Here is a 17,220-nt window from a genome sequence, read left to right on the forward strand (position 1 = left end):
CTAGAGAACTAGCAGTTAAATGTAACTACTGCGACTACAGATCCCTGTAGTTAGAATGGTTACATTTATCTTTTAATTTTGAGTTAAAAAAAAGCTACCCACCAAATAAAAGCACCATGGGAAGAACAAAAAGATAGTCTCCATGTACCAGTTAAGTGAATACAATCTAAGCAGAACATTCTAACCCAATAATAAATACTGTGAGCAATAAAATTGCTCACATTAAATTTAGGGATGCGCAGATATTTTTTTTGGTACCAAGTACCAATATTTATCTTTTGGTATCGCCGATACCGAGTACCGATAGCAGTACTTCCACTAGCATGGAGCTGGCTTCCCAGCCAATCAGGAAGCCGGTTGACGTATCATTACCCGCCGCCCGGCTTCCTGATTGGCCGGGAAGCCTGCTCCATGTTGCCTCGCGGCACTACCAAACAGAGGAAATCTCCCTCTGACCGGAAGTTCTGCTATCGGAGCATTTGGGCGAGTAAGAGTACTCTCTCAAATACTCTGTATCGGCACAGATACTAGTAACAGTGCATCCCTAATTAAATCAAACTGCTATGTTCATGTCAAATAATAACAGGGTAATTCACAAGACGGTGAAGAGTTTGGAGAAGACAGGAGAAGTAAACAAACTAGGACAACATAGCTGAACGGGAAAGTGAGCTGAATTACAACAAAAATACACTGCACAGCAAAAAAAATTTTTTACATTTCTGCCCACTTACAGTCATCATGTTTCTAAACAGCTCCAATTCTCTCGTTCGGCTTTCCTGAATTTCCTGTCCAGCACAAGATCACAAGGTACAGACCAGTCTCCAGCAACTCTTTGTCTACTAGCTGGAGAAGGGAAGACAGTGGAGGGGGGGGGGGAAGCAAAGGAGTGTCTTCTCTTGCTGTGCCTATGCTTGCGGAGAGACGCACAGCTTATCATCACACATACAAGGGTGTCTCCATAGAACCCAGCAAGGGAAAGAAGCCACACTAAAACAGGAAGTCAGGGCCAGTGCTCAGGGAACCAGCTGATTCTGCAGGAAACAAACTTTATCAACACTAAAGGTGCCAATACACTGTACGATTATCGTACGAGAATCGCGGGAAATCCCGCGATCGTATGATAATTGCAAAGTGTATGGAAGGCGTGCAACGTTTCTACTGTACGGTCGCACAAGTTTTGTATTTCGAGCATGTTGGAAAACCAGCCGAGAATCGTACGATTTTCGGCTGGATTGTAGCATGATCGTGAGATTACTGCCGCACGGGCCAGTGTGCGCTAGCGCACACTGCCCATTCAGCATTGCGGTCATCGGAAGCCCGCCCCTCAGCATGGCGGGCTTGCGATTATCGCAATTACGATCTGCCTGTCCAAGATGGGCAAATCGTACGTTTTTTAATTACTTTACAACCCTCGCAAGACAAAAGTCTTGCGAGGGTTGTAAGGTGCATGACCGCCTTAAGAAGCAGCGTGATTTAATCAGCACCTGAAATATCTTAAAGTCAAAAGGTTTTTGATCTAAAACCTTCATTCAATTTTAATCATTACCAGAATAGAATTTTATGGTACAAGAAAAAATGTATTGATATCTATCTCCCAGTTCAGGACTCTATATATGATTAAAAAAATCATTGGTAGATGCGTATGCACTATATTTAAAACGCAGGCAAATGTCATCTAATATCTGCTTCCAATTATTTGAAGCATGGATCAAAGATTAAGAAGAATAGGAAAACTGTACCAAAGTGTGTACGGAGAGTTAATATGCCTCCTAAAGAAGGATTTGTCTACCTTAAATTAAATCATAAAAACTGATTACTGGCGTGCAAAAAGATGACAATTAATCTAAAATCAAACGCAGTCCTCCAGAAATGGCAATTACCTTGGTGCAACTTTAGTGATCAAGCAGAGGTCCTTGTGACACAGCAGAATAGTAAAACACTCGTATTTAACGACAAATATTTTAATATCCACCATATGTCAACTGTGTCAGTAAATGTTACCACATAGGTACAACAGCAATCCACTTAAATGAGAATGCAAGAATGGAGAAACGTCTGTGTAGTATATCACTGGATAAGAAGGAAGACTACAAAAAGCAAACTTTAGGCAGTGGTCCAGAAAAAGCAAACTCTATAGAGCTACTGTAGAACATCTGGCTCTGTATTAGACAGATGTAACTAGACATTGTACATCCTTGTTGTGATATAGCTTCTAAAAACTAAACTTTTCCCATCCAACAGGTTATCACACAAATACAACTGTAATACTTATTGTAATTTGTACTACTCAGAACATTGACCGCCTTTCAATTTGATTTTAAGGGGATTGTCTTAATCGTCTCTCATGTCACTAGAGCTGTAACAGTTAATCGATTTAGTCGATTAAAAACGTTGGCAACGTTTTCGATCGGCGATTCGTTGGCTATCGATTGATTAGCCTGTTAGGGCTCCACACGCGGCCTGAGTCACACATCACACGCTGCTCACGATGTGGCCACGCCCACCGCACAGACTGAAGCCGCTGGTCTCCTCCTCGCCGTGAGCTCCCTCACCCGCCGCACGCTGAGGACATGCGTCTGGCCCTCTGCTCCCGGTGAGCTTCCCGACTCGCCGCTACCCACCGACAACTAACAACGCCGCTGCCCGCTGACCACACCGTCATTCAAAGTTAGTTGAGATCAGCCGAGAGCTTTTTAAAAGGTTTCCTGTTGTGGTTTTGTTTTTTTTAAGCGGCACACTGCAGAACACCAGCAGCTACAGAGGAACACCAAATCCCAGCAATAATACATTACATACAAAGCAATGCAGAATTCCAGCAGTTACAGGGGACTACAAATCCCAGCAATAATACATTACATACAAAGCAATGCAGAATTCCAGCAGTTACAGGGGACTACAAATCCCAGCAATAATACATTACATACAAAGCAATGCAGAATTCCAGCAGTTACAGGGGACTACAAATCCCAGCAATAATACATTACATACAAAGCAATGCAGAATTCCAGCAGTTACAGGGGACTACAAATCCCAGCAATAGTACAATGTTGTACTATTGCTGGCATTTGTTGTATTCCTCTATAGCTGCTGGTATTCTGCATTGTGCCGTATAATCATTCTACAGCGCACTGCACAATACCACCAGCTATAGAGGACTACAAATCGCAGCAATAATACATTGCATACAGCGAAATGCAGAACAACACCAGCTACAGAGGACTACAAATCCCAGCAATAGTACATTATAGCATAATGTACTATTGCTGCATTCCTCTATAGCTGCTGGTATTCTGCACTGCGCCGCTGTATAATGTACTATATTGCACACCTTACTTTTTTTTTTTACTTCCACCGCTCCAAGCTTGCTCCTGTGAGGGACTACAATCTCAATAGAAACTAGTTGTCCATCACTGGAGCCTTTTTTTTTTTTTATCCGATTAATCGAAGTTAATAAATCGGCTAACTAATTGATTATGAAAATAATAGTTAGCTCCAACCCTACATGTCACAGTGAATTTCCTTTTTTTTTTGTAATGACTATAAGGAGGTCTGATGAACCGCGACCTGAGGAGAATGGGGGTTGCAACAAATGATTAGAGTTAACATCTGGCGTGTGCGGACTGACCTATCCATCCCTCTAAAGGTGCCCATACACTGCACGATTCTCTTACGAGAATCGCGGGAAATCCCGCGATCATACGAGAATCGTGCAGTGTATGGAAGGCGTGCAACCGTTTTTACTGTATAGTCGCACGTCTTTTGTCTAAGGAGCATGTTGGAAAACCAGCCGCAAATCTTACGATTTTCGGCTGGTTTGTGGCATGCTCGGGAGACAAATGCCGAACGGGCTCGTTCAGCATTGCGGTCATCGGACGCTCACCCCTCAGCGGGGTGGGCTTGCGATGATCGCAAGTATGATCTTGCGATCATGTCCAAGATGGGCAGATTGTACGTTTTTTTAATTACTTTACAACCATCGCAAGACTAAGGTCTTGCGATGGTTATAAAGTGTATGGCCACCTTTAAAATACCCAGCTCAAGCAGGGCAGCTGGAATACATAAACTGTACTTAGAATCCTAACAACCTCTCAATAGACTCCTGTTGTATATGGCTAATACCTGTTGTACACCTCCATTATGCAAAGTTGTCTAATGGAATCTGATGCCTTGTATGTGAATCCACCCTACACGTCTGTCAGGCTGGGGTTAGTGACCTACAGAAGAACTGTGCATAGTTACGTTTCATACTTGTTCCATAATCCTGGCTATGACTGAGGCAAGTAGAGAAGTGTTTACACAAATGTTTAGCACAACACCAAACATGCATATGCTAGAATGTACAGGTGAATTGATCATATATCTTATAGGCCAGGGGTAGGCAACCTTGGCAATCCTGGAGTGCAGAAACTACAATCCCCCCCTCATGCTGTTGCTGTCAATCTTGCAATGCCTTATCGCCTAGAACAGGGATGAGGAACAGCTCTACAGGTGAAACTCAAATAATTAGAATATCGTGCAAAGTTCCTTTATTTTCACTAATGCAACTTAAAAAGGTAAAACTAATATATGAGATAGACTCATTACATGCAAAGCAAGATAATTCAAGCCGTGATTTGTCATAATTGTGATGATTATGGCTTACTGCTCATGAAAACACCAAGAACCCCAAATCCACAACCTCAAAAAAAGTAGATTACTACATGCAATCAATAAAACAAGGATTGTACATAGAACAATATCGGACCTCTGAAAAGTACAAGCATGCATATGTACTCAGTACTTGGTTTGGGCCCCTTTTGCAGCAATTACTGCAATTACTTTTGCACGATATTCTAATTATTCGAGTTTCACCTGTAGCTGTTGTGGTACCGAGTCTCATATGTGCATCCAAATCAACATGCTTGATACAGTCAATCGTTGGGCTCATTCACCCCTGAATGAATGTGAACGCTCAGATATGTGGGTATATGTATACAGCTGCAGTCTATCATTGATTTGTACAGGCTGCTGCCCACTGCTGTATGCAACACCTGTCACTCCCAGGTGCAGAAGTATCGGACATTTTTTTTTTTTTACGGTGTAAGGCCATTCACAGCTGTGTGAATGAACCCGGAAGCTGTAGGCATTGTGGTAAAATTACATTTTCAGAGTACACAACAGAGGCACTGAAATCACAGGTTTCTTTCCCTTTCACAAAGGTTTTTTTGTGTTTCTTCTTTTTAAATAAAAGATTCAATAAAGCAAACAGCTATGGCAATTTGCCAACAGCAATACATTGAGGGGAATTTATCAAAACTGGAGCAGACAAACTCTGGACATTTGTCCAAGACAACCAATCAGTGTCTCTCCATTTTGTTCAGTTAAGATTTGAAAAGAAAGAGAAGCCGATTGGTTGCCATGCACAGCTGAACAGCTGCTCCAGATTTTGTCTGCTCCAGTTTTGATATATTCTCCTCACTGTGCACAACTCTAATCAAACAAAACACACTTTATACCCTGTATACATGGGAAGGGCTAAGGCCCTGCAAAAAGTCATTGGTATGGACAGACCCTCAAAAGAGATGGACTCTAGGACAGGGGTGTCAAACTCAAATACACAGCGGGCCAAAATTTAAAAAATGCTCCAAGTCGAAGGTCGGGCTGGTTCAAAACAATACAGCGGCATATACAGTATATCACACAGTATAATATGGCGGCCTATACGGTATATCACACAGTATAATACGTCGGCATATACAGTGTATCGCACAGTATAATACAGCGGTATATACAGTATATCACACAGTATAATATGGCGGCCTATACGGTATATCACACAGTATAATACGTCGGCATATACAGTGTATCGCACAGTATAATACAGCGGTATATACAGTATATCACACAGTATAATATGGCGGCCTATACAGTATATCACACGGTATAATATGGCGGCCTATACAGTATATCACACGGTATAATATGGCGGCCTATACAGTATATCACACAGTATAATACAGTGGCATATACAGTATATCACACGGTATAATACAGCGGCCTATACAGTATATTACACATTATAATACGGCGGCCTATACAGTATATCACACAGTATAATACAGCGGCCTATACAGTATATTACACATAATACGGCGGCCTATACAGTATATCACACAGTATAATACAGTGGCATATACAGTATATCACACGGTATAATATGGCGGCCTATACAGTATATCACACGGTATAATTTGGCAGCCTATACAGTATATCACACAGTATAATACAGTGGCATATACAGTATATCACACGGTATAATACGGCAGCCTATACGGTATATTACACATTCTAATACGGAGGCCTATACAGTATATCACACGGTATAATACGGAGGCATATACAGTATATCACACGGTATATTACACAGTATAATACAGCGGCCTATACAGTATATCACACAGTATAATACCGTGGCCTGTACAGTATATCACACATTATAATTACAAAGTTTTCGGTAGTGTGGGCAATATACCGGCGGGCCAGATCGAATGATAATTAAATATCATGCGGGCCAAAGATAATTCCATCACGGGCCGGTCCTGGACGGCGGGCCTTGGGTTTGACACATATGCTCTAGGATGTATAAACTGGGGCCCGTAAGGGAAAGAGGGGGAGGTAAGAGGGAATGTAACAAGGAAAGGGTCAGGAGGATGGGTCAGCAGGAGAAAAGAGAAAGGAGGAAAAGGAAAGAGCAAAAAGTCGAGAGGAGAGCTTGAAGATGTCCACATGTCAGATGGACAAAAAGGGAAAACTGAAAATTGTTTGGTTTGGAGTACGTAATCCAAGGCTGCCATATCACCAAGTTTGTGTGTGAAAATGGTCTCTCTGCCAAACGTTTGCCTCAGCAAATTCAGATGTTGGATAGGCTGAGGCGAACAGGTTCTTCCCTTTGGTTCAGCCAAACGTGCTGCAGCTGTTAGGCTGAACCGAATGAAAGTGAAGGGAGCCGAAGGCTGCAAATGTACGGCTGCAAATAGCCATACACAGCTGAACTGAATAGCCAAACAGGCTTTGGCTCAGTTATTCACTCGGCTGCCTGCCGACAGGATCTGAGTGTCGGCAGTGTAGGTGTAGCTCCCACAAGTCAGGTACGCGGTCCGTGACCATGTGCCTGACTTGTCAGCTGGCTGCTGGCCACATAGTACTGGTTTGTGGGCCCCTGCATTAAACTATTAACAATGTAACAGCTACTACACTGTTTAAATGGACTGTGTAAAAGTTATTACAGAACTTTTTAACTGAGCTACAAGAAAACAGCGGTGCCAATTTTGCAGTTTTCGAAGAGATTCTCTCTTTGTGCAGCAACGATATACAGTTACATACCCAAAATGTAAATTTAAAAAAATGGGCCATTGTCAGCGAGAACCTGCTGACCAACGTTATTGGCTACACAAGTTGCTGATATGCCACATTTTTCTTTTCCTACTCCCCATATTCTTGTATTATACGGCCAGCTTTCAAAAAAAATGCCAACCCCCATAAAATCACAAAGGCATTGCACACATTCACACTCACATCTTGAGATATGTAGCATAAATAAAGCTTGAGAACCTCAGGCCACTGAAATTGTTAGCATGAACGGCAGTCAACCCAGTCACCAACAAGCTTTCCTCTGTAGATGTTCGTAGTGCAAAAAAGGAAGAGGGGGGTAGAGGCTCTGAAATCTGAACGTTCACATGAAAATACCTTGTAAAAGTTAGAAGTCATCTGATACCACACGGTGCAATATCAACGTGAAAGGGCACTAAATCGCCTCATATGTCATATATAAACAAAAAAAAGAACAATACTTACTGACATCATCTTCATGATACATGACGGAATGAAATGGAACGGCTCGGTCCTTAAAATATCTTTCTGCTGGCTCCACATAAAAGGTGCCTTGAGGCGTTTTAATAAAGCCTTCAAACCTGCCGTTCAATACAGATCCATGACTCATTGTTCCTTGTTCTCCTGTTAAAAAAACAAAACAGAAGTAATCCACTTTTCTTTTTAAATTACAAAAAGGATGTATAGGTGTTATGGCAAGGTTATTAAATACATAAAGAGAGACTGTCACTGAAGGGAGGCAAACTCTTAGGGTTAGTTCACACCAGTTGCAGTGCGTTCCGGTCCGATTCTGGCCAGAACGCACTGCCTCGCATCTCGGCCGGCTCGCTTTTTTGCCAGGCTGGAGGGGTCGTGGCGGGCCATTGAAGTGAATGGCACCATAGCAACGCCCTCAATGCGATCGCCCACACGGGATCACAAGGCACATTGTGCCTGCAGTGTGATCAAAATGTTGCAAGCACTATTTTGATCACACCGGACTGCACTGCAGGCACAATGTGCCTTACGATCCCTTGCAGGCGATCGCATTACGGCCGGAGGGCGTGAATACGGTGCCATTCACTTCAATGGGCTATTTTAGCTGCATTGGATTGCAACAGAATGCATAAAACCACATGCAAACGCACTGGAACGCACCTAAAACCCAATTTTAAGCAAGAAAATTGCATTAATCACAGTAAAATTGCAGTAAAGTCGCAGCAAACCCCATTGCATTGCAGTTACGCAGACATACGCAATTTTGGTGTGAACTAGCCCTTACAGTCACCAAGAGGTACCTGCATCAACCTAGTAAACCTGAATGCTGGGCCGTTCTGACTGGCAACGTTCCAGCGCTTCGGCATGGTGTCAGTTTGCAGTTAAGCCCGGCCACTCTCATTTCTATTAGCCAGCCCACTGAGATGCTGAAACTTGACAAAGGCTTGGGTTGCTGCTGAAGGTATGTGCGGTAACCCCTAGGGGCTTCCACTTTCTACCCCCTTCCTTAAGTGAACCGAGTCTTTATAAAATACACCTGTCAAAATGGAAAGTATGTGGGCTGCCTCCTTCTGAGAATGGTAGTTGTCTTCTAACTTCTGCATTTCTGAGCCACTGACCTGGAACAAGCACGCTGTAAATACGTGCCAGAATTTATTATCTATATAAATTGTTCCAGGTCAGTGGCCTGAGAAAGATTTGAAGGCAAAGCATCAGGCTGACAGCCAGAGAAGTAACCTTAAGGGCTCATGTATATGAACATTCATGTCAAACTCAGACTTTTCTATTTTAACACATCAATGCTTACATGCATGTGCTTGAATGCAAAATGCGTTTGAACCATTTTGCCTGTAACACAAACGCATCTCGAGACTTGCTGCATCCTAGGGAATGCAATGCATAGCAGGTCAAACCTGGCCTCCGAATGGTCACCTACACTACTCCACTGAAGTTGGTGAGAACCTGCTTAGCAAACGTTTGACATTGCTTTTTAAAAAAAAACAAATAGGTCGAAACTATCAACACTAATTTAAACTCCCGAAATGTGCCGAAAATGGGGAGTTAAGGGGTATGTAAACCCCAACAAATAACTTATTGGCTCCCTTTTGGTTGCATGCAGAACTGATGATTTGTGGCAATAAGAAGCCAGTACTGAATATGCTTGGTGGGTTTTTTAGAAATGCATAGTATTATCTTACTGTATTCCAGTAGGATTATTGTGTCCTGAGGCATCAGGCTTCACTGTGCTTAAGCAGCACCCTTACAACTAAATTACTCCTGAAAACCAGCAGTGCATTTCCTGTGCTTAGGCACTACTGTGCCTTCAGGCTCCTGTGTAAGGCCGAATTCATACCTATATTTTAGGTGCGATAAGGGATTCCTGTGTCAAGGACTTTGCTATTTCCTGCAGAAGGAATCCCTAATCTGCCGTTTACAAGCAGCAACTGTCACTCATTTAAATTAAATGACCAGATGACAGTCGCTGCTTTTGAATGCCGACACACAACATGTAAATCATATGTGATACATAGTTACATAGTTACATAGTATTTGAGGTTGAATAAAGACATTAGTCCATCAAGTCCAACCTATAAACAAATGCTGGATGCAGTCATAGCTAGAATTAAATTATGCCCACATACTTTAAAGGACAGCCAGCTGCACATGCACATCTGTGCAGCTGGTCTCCAGATGTGATGGATCTAAATATGATCTCATTTCTATGAGCTACCTGATAGTTATGGGTCATTTAGGGAAATGGTGATTAGACATGTTAGAAAACATTGTCTGATCACTACTGGTTTCCTCCCATAAACCAGCACAGAAGGTCTCCACAGCGTGCCTACCCTACCATGAATTACAGTTCTGAACAGCTTCCAAGGAGTCTTTACTGGACATGGATTTATACAGTGTTCAGATCACCTGCAAATCAGACGGCCTTATGCCGTCTATGGCAAGCTTAATGAGTGTTGTCAATTCTGATATACCCAGCCAGAATCACAAGTTTAACTAATTAAAATAAAGGGGAGGGACACTAAAGAGGCTGCTGACACAGAAGTATCAGAGGGGGAATAACCCCTTTATGCGACATTCACACCTACACGTCATGTGGTATATGTACACGTCACAATAAAGATTTCCAAAAATGGAGACGTGCCAGGAAACTGTGAACCAGCTCTAACTCTCTGTATTCCTTTTGGTACACAGTAAATGTCAGTTTTCTAATAAATGAAATTCATTTCATAGCACTTACATGTTCCACTGCTCTATACAGAGAGCCTAAAGAATGCTATCATTTAGGTTCCTGTAACAATTGTGACCACACACAATCATTAGTATTTATTAAGGTTGAAGTCCATTAACCTACTACAGGGGTGCCCACAAGGTCGATCGCGATCTACCAGTCGATCGCGTAGCGATCACTGGTAGATCGCACTGTCCTCTCCTCCCGCCGCTTCATGAAAAAAAAAAAAATTACGAAAAAAAAACAAAACATTTATTTATGAAAATAAAAAATAGTAAACGTTTAGTAAAGTTTTTTTTTTTGCCTCAGGCGCAAAAGGAGCTGGCTGCGGCTATGCTCCCGTGGTGCTCGACCCCTGACCTACTACCTCGAGTTTCTATTGTTGGCAGGAAATCAGAAGACAGGGGAAACCTTAAGTAAATAAAGGCAACATAAAAACTCAGCTAGTCACACTGCTAATACAAAAATATGAGTGCATCTGCAGCTTAAAAAAGGCATAAATACAACATCCAACTTACCAAAGACCTGCCCACTGTATATATGAGAAGTGTCATAATCTTCAGTTTCTCTTCCCATTTCTAGCTTGAAGTCAGGAGAAAAAAGAGACTCATCCCTCTTCATCCGAAGGTTGAACTGCCTATAAAAAAAACAAAAAAAAAAACTTTGAGACAAACTTTTTTTTTTAATGAATCACATCAGGCATGTCATGTTTCAGAAATATCCTACTTGTAAAAAATGTAGATCGAGTTGACCGGATGACATATTACTAGAAGACAATGTGAAATAAGACGTTCTTATGAAATCAGATGCCCCTTACACTATTGGCGCATGCGATGCAGGCAACACCAAACTGTACTTTTAAACTCAGTCACATATTACAAGAACCATTTAGCTTGTTACTTCTAGTCTTTATTACATATTTGAAATTTGGTCCCCTACAGTCCATTAATACAATGGTTCATATGGGCTAAACAGGAGAAAAATGGCTCAGTTCTCAGATCTCCCTTCCTGGCTATTGTATTTAAGCTGCTGTATGAGCACAGCTTCTTAAATACCAGAATTGTAAGTGCAGCTAACAGGACAAATTTTCCATGTGGCCCTTTTGATCTCAATAAGCTAAAGAGATTGCCGTATGATTGCACTGAATTTTTTTTATCTTACATTAAGGTTCTTTTGCTTAAGGCTCAATTTGTTAATGTGTATACAAATATTATGCCATGTATATATCAGCAGTGCTTACACCTATCATTATTGAGAGTATCTAAAGCCAAATATTTTATTTTGTGTGGAAAGGAGTTGAACTCCAGTCAGGTTGACCTGGAGCTCCCATGGAGAGATACCTTTACTTCCTGTCTGGTACAAATGTTGTCCAACAGCAGTACAAAGTTTTTTGTGTTTTGTTTTTTTTAGTTTAAGTAGGGAGAACGCTAACTTCTGCTAACTTTTGTTATCAGTTTCCCTGGTGTATATTTTCTCTCACTACCTGCCTAGCAAAAAGGTTGCCCCAGAAAAGAAAGAGAGGGGGACTCTCTCCAACAGAGTCCTGAATAGCAGTAAAACCTGACTGGGCTTATAACGTTTCCCTATTGATCAAGAAAAAAAAAAAAAACTGAAAAACCACACCACAAAAAAAAGAAATGACACTCTACCCTTTTTGTCGATTCATTTTTATAAACTCGCTACTGAATGTTCATGTTTGTGGAACCTTCCTTGATTATATGCATGCAAACAAATGCCATTTGTAGAAATGTGTGAAAAAACCCATTACTTATCAACACTTGTGAATATAAAACATTCAAATTTCTGTTTTCCTGTAACAGTTATGGAGGCAAGACAATTTTAATGCAGATTGATCTCTCCTTACAAATACAAGAACAGAAAACAAGTTCCATTAAACTGGACTATTTGACCGCGCGTACTGGCACTGGTTACCTCTCAATTGTGGATTCACATATAATCTGAAAGTCAAGTGCAATGCGCAAATGTGTCATACTTCTTGCAAATCGCATCTAAATAACGATCAGGTCAATCTCTCATTCTAAGCAGGTAAAGAGAAATGAACTTGTGTGTAAACAGGCATACACCCAGGCAATCTTTCAGCTGCCTGTAAATAAGGAAGCATGCAAATAAAAATGTCAATAACCGAACTCTGAAACACAGAGCTATATGCACTGTGGACTTGTCTAGCTTTGCTTATGTCCTGCAGTTCCAGATTACAGGTACAAAGCTATGAGGTATGGCATTCCGCCCCACAGAAGACCTCTTCACAGCAGGAGAATATTTCACAATCTACAGGCCATCAGCAACAGTAACACTCGTAGCTGCCATCTCCTCCCAGCTACACAGCATCCATCATATTTATACACAGGCCGTCAGGGGTGAAAAGCTGGAATGAAAACATGTACAAATAGGTGCCAGCCAAATATTATTTAAGAGTCTGGGTACAGCTTATTGATTTGACATCAAAGGGTCAAAAAGAGCTTTTGGAATTGCTGTTGACAGTCCATAAAGTAATAATTGAAAATTGGCTGAATATCATTTCTCTTCTATAGAAACAGATATAAAGGGTAAATGAGGGAAAACATCGCATGTATGGTTTAGTCACAGCTGCAGTGTTGGGCTGCATTGCCGAGCACAGTGCCACGGCAAGAACAAAGGTAAATGGTCTATTGTCCTATGGCTTCAGTTCACAACAACGCGCTATATTGGGGGTTTGCGAAAAAATAAATAAAATTAGAACATGTGGCACTTTTATGCAGTATAGCATCCTCAGAAGCATTTTAAGGCCTCACAACATGCTGCAGCACATCATAATAATGTACTAAACACAAAACTGCAATGCATCATAAAATGGTATTGCAGCATAGATTAAAGCACACACCACCATACTAACACATATAATGTGGGGCCCTAAGGGCTTGTTCCCATCATGTCCGGACCAGATCTGGAACAGATCTGTAGACGCGGTGCAGTGCGTTTTTCACTTAACATGAGCTTTCGGGTGCAGTCCAGTGCGCTTGCATGCGTTTATGTATTTACATGCGTTTCGGTGCGTTACAGATCAGACAAAATAGTGCATACAGCATTTATTTCCCCGCACCGGAAGGGAAAGGGACTGCACTGGTGTGAACAGAGCCCAGTAATACCATATAAATACATTGGGATGCTTTTCAGGTGCGGACAAACCCTGTTCTGGTCCAGGAATGGTGTGAACAAGCCCTAAAACCCTATTAATGGGAATGGATAAACATGATTAAAAAAGGCACAGGTGAGTTAAGATTACTTTTTCAAAACAAGTGACATAAGGCGTCTATAACTAAATCACAAAAATGGTCAACAAGCGCTTCAGAAAAATCCAAGACTGTTTATAATTGTGTGGCTATGCAACAAAATTGCTCCTTGGATTTTAGTTTGCATGCATGTACCCACAATGTGGAATTGCTCCACCCAGAAGTCATCACTTGTCCATGCAATACACACTAACCTCAGAAACCAACCAACAGAAAACAAAACAATTCCAGACAATCAGGAAGGGAAGGAAAATGTTGTGGTGTCCCAAGACTATGCAAGAACCTACTTTACCTTCAAAAGTCTGATTTCCACACTCAAGTTTTAAAAGTGTAGTCTTGAGATTGCTAGATAGCTGTGGTATGAGTGGAGGACTAATAAAACCCTCACAACAGGCTCTATCACCAGGTACTCTTACAGTCCAAACACTTGTACCTCCACAAATACTGCAGACTGTACAGAGCATAACCTGTCACCTAAAGAGACACTCACCGTGCCCATGAAGACAATGGGGGGAATTTATCAAAACTGGAGCAGTTGTGCATGGTAACCAATCAGCTTCTCTCTTCAGTTTGGTCAGTTAAGATTTAACAATGAAAGAGAGAAGCTGATTGGTTGCCATGCACAGCTGCTCCAGTTTTGATAAATTCCCCTCAATGTCTTTTGGTATAGATGTGCATTGTACACTTTTATTAAATTGACCACCTGGATACTCCATCATCCAACCGATTTACTCTCATTATACAGTCCATAAGAGCTATATGTCAAAAATATATTTCACCTTATATGGTGGCTCTTTGGGATTCTTTCTGCAGTATTTCAGCTAAACATATGAGTTTGTTTAGGGGACAGAACACCTTGTCAGAGGGAGTCAGCCAAAAAGAGCAACTTCAGCGTACGCTCTGCGTATGTAGAGCCACACAAACTCCAGTAAACAAAGCAATGTCCAAGGAAAGAGGAAAAGAGGCCAGCTACAGAAACTGCAGAAGCATAACTCAAATAACCAAATTAAAGAACTAGATAACAAGGAGTAAGCAATTCAAACCTATTTTGAGCTCTTGCTGTGAAACTCCATGGAAAGTGCAATGTACAAAATGTCTGTTTAGTCACTCTTGTGATTCGGACAGCCCCTGCCACAGAGCAGAGTGAGGTCCATAACCACTAGTGCAGATAATCAGTGCAGCCTAAGAACCCTACTGATAACCCCAGTGGGAATCTTCCCACTCTTAGTCTGTCTTGGGGACCACTCTACAGTATTACAGATAGAGGTGCACCAAAATAAAAAAAATTTGAAATAGAAAAATCAGGCCAAAATGGAAAATTATTTTTGTAACCTTTTTAACTTTAAATATTTTTATAGTGTAAATTAAATTTTTTTATTATGTAAATATTGATAAGATAAAATCACATTTACAATCTTAGGTGCCAAAAACAGCACCGACTATTACACTCAATGTACTCCTCCTCTCCTTCCACTCTTTTTTTTTAACTTTTCAAAGTATTTTATTATTTGTATTTTTTTTCTTTAAAAAAAAACAACTTATTTTTTAAGTTTACTGTTGGGGGCACTGGGGAAATATCATTAGCCACATTCACATGGTCCGGCTGAGTGTGACCAACTACTACTAGCTATACCATGACAAATGAGAAGCTTCAGACTCATCTGTAAAAGGGGATTACCCCTCACCATCTGTAAGCCATCATCCATAACCACCACTAACCCACTTCTATCAATACAAAATCCAGAGGTTTGGGAGAGTAGCCAAATCTACTGATCACTGCTAAAAATAAGCAGTTTTGCTAAAAAGGCACAGAAAACTTCTGATGATAAAACAGCAAATAACTGCAGCGAACATAAGAAAAAAATTAATAAGAAATATGTTTCTAGAGAAATCTCATTTACCACGCTGATCCTTCTGGAACTGTGGAAATCACAAGGTTGCCTGCAGGAAAACAATTTTATTTTATGTACATGCAAAGACTTCTCCCTGGGGCCTTGTCATGTGCAATCCCTGAGGAAAAACTCCTAGCAAAATATGTTTGGTTTCCCTTACTTTCAGTTCTATTTTTTTTTTTTTTTTTTTTAATCTTTAAAGCAAAGTCATTGATGTTTTTAAGGCTTAGTCAAAACAGTTTTTTTCCAGTTATTTCCTTGTTTTACACTATTACAAAACAAGCTTTGTTATCAGAGCATTCAACAGCCCTAATGGGTCTCTACAGTTCACAATTCCAATAAAATAATTGTGTTAAAGGTTTTACATTACCATACCTTGCAGTGTTTAATCAGCCACAATTATAGGTCAGAAATAAAAGGCCATAACTAGAATTATGTATATAAACTAAAAGGTTTGCCATTCACAATCTAGTCGGTAACCTTTTAACTGAAATGCCATCTACAATAAAGCAGAGACATTTCTGCAGCATTGTGGTAAACATAATTCCAGAATTCACACATCACACATATAAAAGCCGCCACATTAGAAGCATCTACTGGAAAAGCTGTTTACATGCAGTGCATGCCTTTGTTTCCACAGTATCCAATAGCCCACTGCCTGAATGTACCTTGTTACACCCTCAAAATGACATGCCGGAAGAGTATAAATAGCCTAGTGTTGCTATCACTGTTCAAGAGAAATGGGGACATTAGGACAGATAGCAACCTAAATGTAAAAATAGACAATAAGATAAAAGCCGTGCCAAAGTAAAGATGACCAAATTAGAACTACAAAAAAAGGACCAGAACAATAAAAAGGAAAACCATTCTGTTTACTACTCCTGCTGGTTTCACATCCTCATATTAACCCACACAGATAAAAAGAACGTGTTCTAAACTTATACATTTAAAATGTTTTGTCCTGTTTTAACAATTTCTCAATTTTTATCTCAAGTAGTTATCCATGTACACTATGTGTTCTTGTAGATAAGTAGGTAATACAAAAGAAACTCTCAAGTATCCAATTGTTTGTTCTCAAAAACAAGCGGCCATGCGAAAATGGCGAAGCATCACATACTGACATAACTTGACGTTATGAAAAGGAGGTCAAACGTTTGTTCACCAAAGGGTGTTACAAATTAGTTCAGTAGGTGGCCCAGTCTACACCCTTCAATCAGAAAATTTTCTGCGAACAGTGACAGCCAATTTTCTGCTGCCGCTGTTCGGGGATTCTGAAAGCGGCACACCCACCACTATCAGAATACAATAACCCAGCAGGAAACTCATACAACCGCACTGTTCAGCCCAGATGGAGGAGGGAGAGCGTGAGGGGCGGAGTGCCCAAGAGAGCGTGAGGGGTGGAGCAGGGAGAGGGAGGGGGGGGAGATGGTGGCAGGGGGAGAGAGAGGGG

The 17,220-nt window shown here is 41.0% G+C and overlaps 1 protein-coding gene across 1 annotated transcript in view; it reads right to left on the bottom strand.

Annotated features, from left to right (window-relative positions):
• Positions 1-17,220, bottom strand: part of ADAM10 (ADAM metallopeptidase domain 10) — a 161,328-nt gene that overhangs the window by 38,714 nt on the left and 105,394 nt on the right. Inside the window, exons 3-4 of the mRNA XM_018559924.1 lie at positions 11,107-11,225; positions 7,834-7,992 (exon numbers count right to left, since the gene is read on the bottom strand). Of these exons, the coding sequence (XP_018415426.1) occupies positions 7,834-7,992; positions 11,107-11,225 (278 nt within the window). The remainder of the gene's footprint in view (positions 1-7,833; positions 7,993-11,106; positions 11,226-17,220) is intronic.

This window comes from Nanorana parkeri, unplaced genomic scaffold (genome assembly GCF_000935625.1).
Source record: "Nanorana parkeri isolate BGI_ZX_2015 unplaced genomic scaffold, ASM93562v1 scaffold422, whole genome shotgun sequence".
Classification (NCBI taxonomy): Eukaryota; Metazoa; Chordata; class Amphibia; order Anura; family Dicroglossidae; genus Nanorana; species Nanorana parkeri.